Consider the following 12,883-nt stretch of genomic DNA (forward strand, 5'->3'; position numbering starts at 1 on the left):
ACCACTGGGGTGGAGACTTCTGCCATGGAAAAGGCAATCTCCCTATAGGAAAGTATAGGGAAATTTAATAAAGGTTAATATTACCTTTTTTTTTTTTAATAAAATACATATATTTAGAGTATATATAATATATGTAAATGAACATTTACATTTAACCTCGAAATGGTAAAATAAAATGTCACTCTAAATTAAATAAAACAATGTAGCTATATATATACACTACATTTTTAAAAACTGCTTTTTTTAAAGTTAAAAAGATATATATTCACCATTTTTTATTTTAAAACGTTTTACATTATTTAAAGAACGAGTGTGTGTGTGTGTGTGTGTGTGTGTGTGTGTGTGTGTGTGTGTGTGGGTGTGTGGGTGTGTGCGCGTATGGGTGCGTGTGCGTTTTTGTATTACTAAGCAACTCCAAAAAAAACAACCTTAAATGTCCCTAAATCCCTTCCATTTAGTAGTACGCAGGGGCACTTTTCCAGCCCCCTCACCACCACTTCCACACTTTCACAACAAAAACATATCGAGGTGTGTGGAGGTCTCTGCACAGGTCCCAAGACATACAATTAGGAATTGTAATTTGTGCACGTGAGTCGCACCACTGTAGTACTACTTTACATATTTCAAAGTGCAGTTTGGGAATCGGGCCCAAGCTGCACCCCACATTCCATTTGATTCCACCGATTGGATGTCCCTCAAGACACGCCTCTCTACAGCCAAATGCCTTAAGTGGTGAGTTTGCTTTCATAGCTAGTAAAGGACCAATTGCAAACCTGTTTTACATATTTACATTTTAATTCTTATCTGTACAATTATGTAATTACTGAATGTTGTTCTGGAGAAGCTCCTGTACTACAACCTTCAGTTGTGAAGTAAGTTTTCCCTATAGTATTGGGCTGTAATGCTTTCTCTTATCAAGGATGTTGTAATGATGGCCCGGGGCTAAAACCCTTCCCTTTGTTATACTGCCTGTTAATATCCAGGACTAGTCTCTTCCTAATGCAGCATACTTCTTTGGTACCAGAAAGCAGGTTGAATGGATTTTCTAGCCACTTTCTTTGAAAAGACATGCTTTGAGCGAACCTTTCTACAACAATGTTTCCACCAGTTTTAAGAATGTAATATGTAATTTCCTTATTGTTTGCACAGGATGCTATTTTTTTCTTGGTGTCTTATAGTTGAGCTGGCATTTGTTCGTAACTATTTAATTATTCTACCTTGGGAAGAACCTCAATTTTCTCTAAACCATTCCTCTTGTTCCTTTGGGAGGAGTTCAGTTCTGTCTATTTCTATTACATATATGATGTTGTGTTTGTTTCCAGTGTTTTCATTGTGGATGAAATATGGTCTTGGCGACAGAAGATGACCGAGTCTGAGCGCCTGAGAGATGGTCAGCATTTTAGAAATGGATTGTACATGGTCCATGTGCCAAACATAAAACCCACTTGCATCCCAGACATGGGGGCGATGTCAAATGGCAGTTTGTTTGCAACTTGAAATTCGGAATAAAAGCTAGATTCCTGAAGCCAAGAGTGTCTTTGTAAGATGAAGCCTTTGGCTATGAATCATGCTGGTGTCTCAGGAAGACCTGAACACATTTGAATTTTTTTGTCCTTTTGCATTTGCTGGTGTTTAATGTCTAAATGACTCTGTGAGGTGTACTTAAAGGTTTTCTATTTTGTCCCATCAACTTAGGTCATACCTTGTAAAGAAAGCAGTTGGAAAGACAATATGCATGTCATATACTGTTGAGGTGGCACATCAAGATGTCTACATTTTTGCTCTGTTTAGCAGATGGTGGTTGTGGCACAGCTCCCAGGTAGCAGGTGTCATTTGTGTTATTGCCACACCATCAAAGTCCCAACTAAGAATCAGGCAGATTTTTGTACGGAATAGCGAGTGGCCACAATTTCTGCTTCCACTGGTATCCGTGCATCTATATTCACCTATTAAGAGTTGAATACTTTGCAATGGGGAATAACTATGCATGCCCTGCTTATGAACTAGAATTCTGCACGGAACACCTAATGTACTTGGGTTGAACACACAAACTTGAGCGGGGAGGTGGGGGACGGGGATGGGTGTGTGTCACAAGAGGGGTTGGTGCACGGCGAGGGCGAGAGTAGAAACAGGTGGGCAGTACAGCAAGGAAAGGGAAGGATGTTGCCTGGCACGGGAGAGCAGTAATTGCACGCTGCATGCCTTATATATTCCCTCTGGGCGTTGGTAGAGGGTCAGGCTGCACTCCACGCTTCACCTTTCTGGGTACAACATCATGTCTCCCCTCAAAGTGAACAACTTGGTCCCCATGATGGCCTTAGATTTGTACTGGCCCAAGTTGGGGTTGTGGTTGACAGTTGTTTCCACTACCTAAACAAACTAAAACCAATTCCCCCTGTGTTGTCCACTGATGCTGCTATTGTAATATTGTTCATGCAACCATCTTTGCGCTCAAAGACATGTTTACGTGTGCTTAATGTTGACTCCAAGAGGTTTTTTTGCAAGGAAAAAAAATAAATCGCACTCCCTCCTGAGCAAGGAGAGAATTCTCTTCAAAGTGTGTTGCCACTTCCAGAAGACTTGAGGGGCTCGAACCGGGTGGTCTTTCATTCTATAGCCATTCTTATCCACCACTGCTGTTACTCCTTACTGCAAACTAATATCCAAAGGTCCCTTTATCTGGCTCATATTTTCTCTCTCGCAAAGCATCAGTTCCTCCTACATGACGGGCTTCAAAAAGAAAAGCAAGACATGAATTCTAAGAGACTTTGGTTTCAAGACTTGTGCTAAGTGATCCTGCATGTAAAAGGTAGTGCATGTTGTAACTGTTGTACGTCAGTTGGATGGTCATTTCAACTGATTTGGGTTTCCAGAATGTAAGCTACTGTTTAAAGGAAACATGACGAAAACAGAGGAGTTGTAAAATGAACATGCTTCATGTGCAGAGCCTAGCATTTTACAAATCTTCGACTGGCTTTGGAACTCTGCCATTCTGTCATCCACCCCCTGGTTTGCTTTATTTCTGCTGCATGGAGGGGACTCTGACTTCTGCCTCTCTTGGAGTAATGCAGGACTGACTGCCAGCGGGTACACGTCACCTGGACTGACGCAGCATTGCATGTGAGAAGGGAGGCTGCTCTTGGGCTACAGCAGCACTGTGACATTGGTTACTGAGCTACGGATCTGGGCTCAGGGGTTGGAGTGGCATTTTTTGTGTTGCAAAGAATAAATCCTGTTCGATACTGCATCGACGTGGAAGTAGGCAGTACCTTCCCACTGCGGGGAATGTATTTGTGCAGAATGCTTTTTAAGGAGGGATGAAGACTGAAAGAGCTTTACAACCATGAACACTATCTTCTGCTTGCTTCCTCGGCTCCCAGAAGCGTGGAGGAAGTTACAGTGAGGGGTGAGAACCGAGTGAGAAGGGTTTGAGGAAGAGCGCGAAGGTTAAAAAGAGAACTGAGAGAAAGCGCGCACAGAGAGCGGGAGACTATCACTCTTGGGCTGATGCAGCAGGTCTGTGGATGAGGTGTATGCAGCACTGAGTGTGCGTGCATGCGACTGATGTAGCACTGCAGGGAATGGGAGGTGGGAGGCAGGCTGACTCTGCACTCCGGTCAAGGAGATGTTTCTCCCTGGTGAACTGGTGCAGACGCGGAGCTCAGTCATGGCTTTTGTTGAGAGTGCACCATCGACTGAGGCCTAAAAAGCAATCAAAAGTCAAGCAATAATAAATGGATCCGAGGCACTGGTGGCTGATTAAGGTACAGGCACAGCCAGGAAGCCTGGATAATGGCACTGCATGCAATGGGCGCCTCAAGGACATGCATCATTCCCTCCAAGTACTTCCTTATGAGGAAGGCCGGCAAGATAAAGAGTATTAATGAGGGAAATAACAGATTTAAAGGACCAGCTGAGGCTTATGGTACTGTCCTCAGGTTATTGTTTCTTGGACTGAGAAGTAATTATCCAGTTTCTGCAAGTCAAAAGCTATGGACAGATATACCTTCTGCATCTAAAATATTATCACTAACTATAGTTTAACCGTGCAATCTAATTTTGTCAAACACTTAGGTCTTGAATTTATGAATGGCTTTAATAAAACAAGGGAGCTAAATGAGAAGTCTATAGATCAACAAATGGCCATCTAAAATATTGACATGATAGGGTTGTCTAATTGGTGAAGAGGATTACTCCTCCTGTGGCTCTCAACTCGTTTATTTCAGAACAAACAACTAACTATTACTTAAGATTTTTGTGGTTTAACAAGAGTCCAAAACCAGCAATGGTAAAATGTCTTCAAGATGTAATCTCACATTCCTCTTATGTCTAAAGCAGACACTGCGGATAGAAAGCAATCAGGTGTCTACCACATGACAAACAAAATAATTTAACACAGATCTGCGGCATGGTGAATTCCCCATTTCCAGGTCTGTGGTCATTCTGTATACAGAACAGCTACAATGGATTTGACCCTTCATCAAACCACTTCAGGTTTTATTTCTTGACAAGGCAGTGAGGGGGGAAATGTCTGCCACCCATAGGCATATAGGTTTCACTACCTACGAATCGGGAGAAAGCATGGTAGCTGACAAAGTCCCCAACGAGCTGACGAGCTCTGGTTGAAGCACCTGCGTGCCAGTGAGTGGAACAGAAACCTTTACAGCACTTGCTGCACCTACTAAGGTGAAAAACTTTAGTTTACTTTTTGGATAAAAAACGAACTTGTACTGCATTTAACATGATGCACTGGGGCTGACTGCATGCTGGAGTGTGAGGCAGGGTGCTCCCTTTCTGATTTTTCTGTTTAAGAAGGCTCCCTTGAGCCAACAAGCTGATGAGCTCTGGTTGAAGCACCTGCGTGCCAGTGAGTTGAAGAGAAACCGGACAAGACATTTGGCAGCATTTCCTGCAACCCCACAGACAAGCTGCTCTCTGCAGATGAAGGGATAAACCCAGAAACACGACGCGTCCAGAGATTTACAGCACTTGCTCCACCTACTAAGGTGAAACACTTCAGTTTACTTTTTGGATAAAAAAAACAAACTTGTACTGCATTTACCACAATGCACTGGGGCTGACTGCATGCTGGAGTCTGAGGCAGGGTGCTCCCTTTCTGGTTTTAAAGTCCCCAGGTGGGGTGGTAACTAACGGGAGTTTAGGGAGTCTTCTGCCATCGTTTAGAGTGTCTTCCTCTCTCTGCACTGCTGAATGAATCTGGAGAAAATCGCCCGGAAAGGAGGTGAATTACAGACACTCACCTGCACCCACCGCATTAGCGCAATACCAAGGAATAGACAGATCTTTCTAATAATGGGCAATTTCCCTCACCAGTAAACGCATGTCTTATTGATAGATTCAGGGAAACCAATATCCCCAAAAAAAAGAAAATAAGAACAACCTGCTTCTGTGTGCAGGTGCCAGAAGCCATACAAGCAGCATGGCTCATCGGAAAACCAGATAAGGAGCGGTTACACGCAGAGCACACATGAAGCACGACAAAGAACAAGCTGATAAAATGAGATCCTCTTGAGTAGCAATCAGATCAGAGAATGAAGAACAGAGGTAAGGAATTAGATGAAAACATGAAAAACCTATCAGAAATTATGTTCTGAAACTGACGCATCTAGTTCTGCGATTAATCAGTTCTTACAAAGGTTTGTTTAACCAGTACTCAGTGGAGCTGGTATGGAGATTTACCCTTCTGATTGACTGAAATTTAGGAAGACTAACAATTTGTACCCGAATATAGAGCACTTGGGCCAGACCATCCTTCTGCACAGTTTTACTAAGTCCAGGCCAAACATTTAACACACCCTTGTGGAAACCGGCTCACATTGGGGAAGGGGACAGAAGCTATTACTAGAGCAATCCCAGACCCCTCACTTCCTTTGTAATACTGCCCAATCTCACTACTGACAAGACGCTACACACTAAAGCACTTACTTTGAATGCGGTTAGAAATGGGGTTTCTGGTTTGCTACGGTGTATACCTAAGCCAAGCAGAGCCCACCACTTTAGTCAGTGCAAGTCAAAATGCACAGCCTAAATTAACCTCTGTTCGCCCTCTGGTAGCTTGGCACAGAGCAGGCAGGCTTAACTTTGAAGGCAATGCGTGAAGTAATTGTGCAACACACACAGAGAAATCACACTGGATACACCACCAAATGACTACATAGATGTAGAAAAATAGATAATATTTATAGGTTTAAAATAAGACCAACATGACAAAAATCCCATCAACAGAAGTCAAGATAGTCAGGTCTTCATATATTAGAGCAATGCAATCTGCAGGACTCTATTTACAAGGCATTGGGTAGTTCCGCCGAGTAGCTATAAAAAGGTATGTGTTCCAAGAGTGCGAATCGCACTGAGATCCTGGGAGGGCGCGCACATTCCCTTTGTATGGATTACGGTAATATGATCAGCTGCGCTCTTCCTGGCAGAGCAGACGGCAGCTACAAGTTTATAGCAGGTTCATACAGTACAGTGAGGGGAAGCATCAGATCCCATGCGGGGAAGATGTAAAGTAGGCTATCCCTGTTTCACAGTACCTTGTGCTTTGCTTTGTAATCGTTGGAGGAGGGGACCACAATTCGGATAGGTTCAGTGGAGTTCACAGAGCAATCCCCGGCCGACCCCGCGGCAGAACGTAACCCGGCCGACCCCGCGGCAGAACGTATCCAAATGCAAGAAGGTGACTGGAGTGAGCGTGCAGCTTCTCTGAATTCTCACAGCTGCACCGCTACTGGGGACTGCTGGGGCCCTCGAAGGCACCTCTTGAGCACTCATGGTTGTAGTGGTTGTCACGTCACAACACCGGCTGCTGCTGAGAAACACCTGCACCTAGTGAGTTGTTGCTGTGTGAAGGGTGCGGGTGGCTTTGCTCCAGCAAGTTGAAGCCAGCTACCCTGGGAGACACTCTGAAGGTTGACTTATGATTTCTTTAGTAGGGCAAAGGTCGGCAAGCAGAACAGCAGTCCAGTCAGACAGGGCAGCTGTCCCTCAGAACAGTCAGCACCACAAGATGGCAATCCTCCAGCCCAGCAGCCTTTACTCCAGCGCTGTTTCTTCCAGGTCCACTAGTGTACTGATTTAGTGGGCCAAGAGACCCAGTACTTATACTAGAAAGTGCCTTTGATGTGGGGGAGGACTACAAAGGATTTCTGTGAAGTGCATAGGTCCCCCCCTTTCAGTTCAGCCTCGGCTCCAGATTATCAGTGGGGGGTAATCACCCTCAGTGTGTGGGCTCTGGTCACTTCCCTTTGCGATGTGTGAACCCATCCCTACCTCCTCCGTAGGAAGGCACATTAGTATGCAGATGAATACAAAATTAGCTGAGTATTCTGTGTTGCCTAGCCCAAGCCAGACGTGTGTTGGGGATAGGCTGCAGGTACACAGGACAGCAAGTGCAGGGAAAGGTTATAAAGTGGCTTTTAAAAAATAATAATAATGAAACCAACTTTACGAGTAAAGAGGATGTATTATTACCATTCGAATGGAAATAAAACATTTTGCAGCTGCCGCTCTGAGATCAGGAATTACAGCTTAAAGTTATTGTAAGGAATTCCCAATGCTGGCCTATAAAGGGGCAGGCCTCATAGTAATGGAAAATTATTTTAGGAGTTCCTCATTACTAGGACATGAAAAATATAAAAGGTACATGTCCTGCCTTTTGCTTCCATGTCACCCTGCCCTATGGGCTACCAAGACCTACCTGAGGGGTGATGTATAAGAAAAGGGGAGTTCTGGGCTTGAAAGGGGTTAATGATGGCAAGTCGGGGTGGCAGTGAGACTGCACACACAGGCTCTGCAGTGGCAGACCTAAGGCATATTTACAGAGCTAACTAGGTGGGTGGCACAATCAGTGCTGCAGGGCTGCTAGTAGTGTTTAATTTACAGGCCCTGGGCATATGGTATACCACTCTACAAGGGACTTACAGGTAAATTAAATATGACAATTGTGGATATGCCAGTGTTACCCTGGTTTTTGGGAGAAGTGCAAGAACTTTAGCATGGATTAGCAGTGGTAAAGTGCCCCGAGACCAAAGGCCAACAAAAAGGTACAGCAACACAACAGGAGGTAAAGACGAAAAGTGTGGGGTAAGACCATCCTAAGGATGCCAGCTCTAACAAACGCTAGCACAAAAATATCATTAGCCCAGCACAATCAGGGTTGTTAGACGTTATTTCTCAGGGAACAATTCTTGGTTTTGTCAAGTCTTCATAATCAATCAATCAATCAATCATAAGATTTATAGAGCACACTACGTACCCGTGAGGGTTTCAAGGCGCTGGGGGGGGGGGGGGCAAAAGGGGGGGGGGGGGTTGGGGGGGGGGGGGGGGGTTGCTGTTCACTGATCGAATAGCCAGGTTTTGAGGAGCCTTCTGAATGCGGGGAGGTCTTGGGTCTGGCGTAGGTTGGACAGGAGGAAGTTCCAAGTCTTGGTGGCGAGGTAGGAGAAGGATCTGCCGCCGGAGGTCTTTCGCTGGATGCAGGGGACGGCGGCCAGGGCAAGGTTCGTGGAGCGGAGCTGGCGTGCGGGGGTGTAGAAGTTGAGTCTGCTGTTTAGGTAGGCAGGTCCGGTGTTGTGGAGGGCCTTGTGTGCGTGGACGAGTAGTTTAAAGGTGATCCTCTTCTCCACAGGGAGCCAGTGAAGGTCTCTCAGATGGTGGGAGATGTGGTTGGTTGTGGCGGGTACGTTGAGGATCAGTCGGGCGGAGGCATTTTGGATGCGCTGGAGGCGTTGTAGGTGTTTGGCAGGGATGCCTGTGTAGAGTGCGTTGCCATAGTCTAGCTTGCTGCGGACGAGGGCTTGTGTCACGGTTCTTCTTGTTTCAGTCGGGATCCACTTGTAGATCCTGCGGAGCATGCGGAGGGTGTTGTAGCAGGCGGAGGAGACTGCGTTGACCTGTTTGGCCATGGAGAGGGAGGAGTCGATGATGAATCCTAGATTTCGTGCATGGTTGGTAGGAGTTGGAGGGGTTCCCAGTGTGGTCGGCCACCATGAGTTGTCACAGGCTGAGGGGGTGGTTCCAAGGATGAGGACTTCCGTCTTGTTCGAGTTCAGCTTTAGCCGGCTGTTCCTCATCCATTCGGCGATGGCCTTCATGCCCTCGTGGAGGTTGGTTTTGGCGGAGTGCGGGTCTTTGGTGAGGGAGAGGATGAGCTGTGTGTCGTCGGCGTAGGAGATGATGTTGAGGTCGTATTGGCGGGCCGTTTGTGCGAGGGGGGCCATGTAGATATTGAACAGTGTAGGGCTGAGGGATGAACCTTGGGGTACGCCGCAGATAATGTTGGTGGCTGTGGATCGGAAAGGTGGGAGGCGTACACTTTGGGTTCGGCCGTGGAGGAAGGAAGCGATCCAGTCGAGGGCTTTGTCTTGTATTCCGGCTTTCAAGAGGCGGGCTAACAGGGTGCGGTGGCAGTCTGTGTCGAATGCGGCAGAGAGGTCCAGGAGGATGAGGGCTGATGTTTCTCCATTGTCCAGTTGGCGTCTGTCGTCGTCTGTGGCGGCTAGGAGGGCGGTCTCGGTGCTGTGGTTCCTTCTTCAGTTCCAGAAGTAGCAAAAGTAAGACCCAGCTCCTACTTCCGATGCTGAAACCCTCTCTATGGCCCCTTTTAACCAAAACGGTCTCCAAATCCTGCTGCAGGAAGAATAGGTGGTCCTCAGTCAGCAGGATTTGTGGCAGGATGGAAAGAAATGGAAAGAGGGGGTAACCATGATGGTCAATTTGGAGGACCTACTTATCTGAACTGATGGCTTGCCCAACCCCCCCACCCCCCCCGGAGGAAATATCAGATGCTGCCTCAGAGAGGCTTTCTGTGTACCAGAAAAAACAGACTAAAGCAGTTTAGCAACTGTGATGTTGGGGGGAAGGGGGAGGACTAAGCTGTATATTGTTCCTGATGTCCTTTGCATTGTCTTTGCAAACTGTGGCCATAAAAGGGCAGGGAAATCTGTTGGGCTGGTACAGGACTCAGATGTTGGCAGTAATGGAAACTCCTACTATAGTCTCGAAAAGGGGCGAAATGGCAGATTGAACTGTCTGCGTGGGGTGGACAGGCTTGAGTAACATGCTGTATTCCTGTTTTCTTTAAAATGTTCTAGGGTGGAGTTTGCATTCTCACCAAAAAATAAGAACAATCAAATAGCCTATCAAAGATGCTTGGACATCCCCAGAGAAGCTCGAGACCCTACCCAGGGGTGGTGTTCAACCACCACAACTACCCATCACTCGACCTAAGCAGACAGCTGTATCCAAGCCTGATCGAATTAAAGATGTAACAAAGTCACGGCCATGCTAGAGAGCTTGGGTAAGGGACTGCCGGAGATAGCCTGGAACAGCTAGTAATACTTGGGACACTTTGTTCCATAGGGCAACGGAGTAACTGGCATTCACTGATCAAGATGATCAGGAATCAAGCTGGACAATACACTTGCAAAATGTCTCTATTCGGACAGGGTGGTGGGGAAGGTGTTAGGATTAACCTCACTGGTGGTCACTTGCACCACCATGATCATCTGAGTGGGATGCCACTTAAAGTCAGGGTCATCTAGGGCTGGTTTATTGTGCCAAGCAGCCTCCCTATTAACTGGTAGCACACAAACAGTTTCGCACAAGTGCCCAAAAGGGAGTGGGTGAGGTCCTCTTTAAATGGTGATAGAGGTTCTGTAGGTGCTTGATCAGGCCAGAGTACCTCTGTCAGAACATTAGTCTTTAACTCCATTGTAGGGTGTTGAAGGCCTAGAACTTCTGCCGCCCTCAGCATAACAGCGAAGAAGGTGCTTTCCTCAATGGTAGACCCGGGAGGAGAAACATGGCCAACATCTGGAGAAGTATTCAGGCCACTGTCATCCTTTAGTTCCTTATATCAATTTACCTCATCACATTGGGGGCCAAAATCATCTCCTTCATAATGATCATCATTGCTCAAATCAGTGCTGAAAAGATTATGTGAAGTCTGAGCCCTACCAGGTGGTAAGGACAATGCATCTGAATCCAAAGGGTTGCCAGCGGACTGTGCCACAGTGGGAGTACGGCGTGGCCTCGGTAGACCCTTCTCTGAGTGGGAAAACACAATGGGTTGCAACTCCTACTTGGGTGTTGATGAGAAGAAAAACAGCACAGTGGGTGGAGTCAGAACTGAAGTTGGCACTGGGGCGGATGCAGGAAATGAAGCGGGTTTCAACGGGCACAGTCAGTGCAGTGGGTGGACCCCCCAGCGGAAGCCTGACTTGAAGCTCCTGCAGATTTTTGAAGTCCAAAGGCATGCCAAAGTGAGCTGGTAAAGTGCTGAAATGTATAGCATGAACTCCACTGGCTGCAACATCACTGGCAGACCCGGAAATTCAGGGTGCACTGGGACCAGACTCAGAATCTACCCCTATGGAGATAGGAAGTGAGACCGGGCAGCACACTGACACCCCTGAACGCTCTCTAGAGTTAATGGGTGGGAGGACGGGGCCAATTACTGTTTCAATTTCTTGTGCTTCTTCTTGGACTTACACGAAGACTTCGACTGCAATGATGATCCGCAGCAGGAACGACTTCGGGAGCTTCCATTCAACTTTGGTCATGGTTTGGAGTCTTCTGATGTTCGATGACATATAGCTTCGCTTTTACCATATATGGTCTTTGGGTTCATCTGGGCACTGTCATTACAGGTCATTGAAAGGTGCTCCAACCTCTCCAGGCACCGTAGACATACTCCGTGAGGTTCTGTTGCAGATAACTATTTGTGACAGTCCATTCATGGCTTGAACCCGGTTGTCTTCAAAGGGGACATGTTGCCTTACTCACTTGTAACATTTTCATAAAAAGTGTCTTGAAAAGACCAAGGAGAGTAGCTCTGGATCAGCATCTGAAGCACAGGAAGAAAGGAACTGACATCAGCACACACAGGTGGTGCTTCAATGCAGCTACGCTCGTCACTTCAATAGCCGAATTAAATTGGTGCGGAACCACACGCACTGTTGTGTAGGATTACTGCTTTAAAGTTTCTGGATCCAGTCTGATGCCTAGGGAGTTATTCACAATGTAAAACATGTGTCATTATAAGTATCCATCACAAAGGGATCATCCACAAAATTAGATAATACCATGAGGTGAAGGAAGCAAAATAAAGGAGCGTACTGTAATTTCTTGTAGTCTTCTTTATTAAGCCTGTAAGTGAATTATATGCTAATGACTGCTGTGCAGCCTACATGAGCTACACAGGGCAATATTCTAAATATGCACACCTCAGCCTTAGGAGAAGGCTACTCCAGGTCAGACAAAGAAATAATTCTCTATATCCTCTTACAATTTGCATTTAGAGTGCAAGCTGAAACAGCTTCAAAGGGTCAGAGGACGAAAGACGGAATCTGAAAGGCTTACCTTCCGAAGTCGCAAAGCTTTAGGACAGCTGTGTCGGGGTCCAGTAGAAGGTTCTGTGGCTTGATGTCCCGATGGCAGATCCCAAAGGAATGGATGTAGGCTAAACTCCGGAACAGCTGATACATGTACAGCTGGAAAATAAATGAAGGGTTGACAATGTACAGCTTCACTTTGGAACATGAGTGCCACCTTTCACCCACTTCTAACATTCCAGAGTGTTTCACAACCAAACGTCACAAGTAATCTCTCATAACAAAACCCATATTGTAGTCAAAAATGTGCGTCCAAAGTAACTTTCACGCAATACATTTTTCTAGCAAATGTGGACTAAAAAGCTAAAGGGTCAACCCATTACACTAAAGTGTGAATCCCTATTAGTACATCAACAGAATAGAGCCTAAACTTCTCACTACAATCCAATTCATAGGTCCTCAAGTCCTGGCACACAGACCTGGCTCTGAATGTCCCCAGAAGGTATCCTTGCAGCAATCAGCATGTGACC

At 46.2% G+C, this 12,883-nt stretch overlaps 1 protein-coding gene across 4 annotated transcripts in view; it reads right to left on the reverse strand.

Annotated features, from left to right (window-relative positions):
• The window catches only part of GSK3B (glycogen synthase kinase 3 beta), a 376,205-nt gene that overhangs the window by 83,283 nt on the left and 280,039 nt on the right, over positions 1–12,883 (reverse strand). For all 4 annotated transcript variants that reach the window (XM_069202693.1, XM_069202692.1, XM_069202691.1 and 1 more), the window contains exon 5: positions 12,382–12,512. In XM_069202693.1, coding sequence (XP_069058794.1) covers positions 12,382–12,512 — 131 coding nt within the window. The remainder of the gene's footprint in view (positions 1–12,381; positions 12,513–12,883) is intronic.

The sequence above is a fragment of the Pleurodeles waltl genome, chromosome 8, assembly GCF_031143425.1.
Source record: "Pleurodeles waltl isolate 20211129_DDA chromosome 8, aPleWal1.hap1.20221129, whole genome shotgun sequence".
Taxonomy (NCBI): domain Eukaryota; kingdom Metazoa; phylum Chordata; class Amphibia; order Caudata; family Salamandridae; genus Pleurodeles; species Pleurodeles waltl.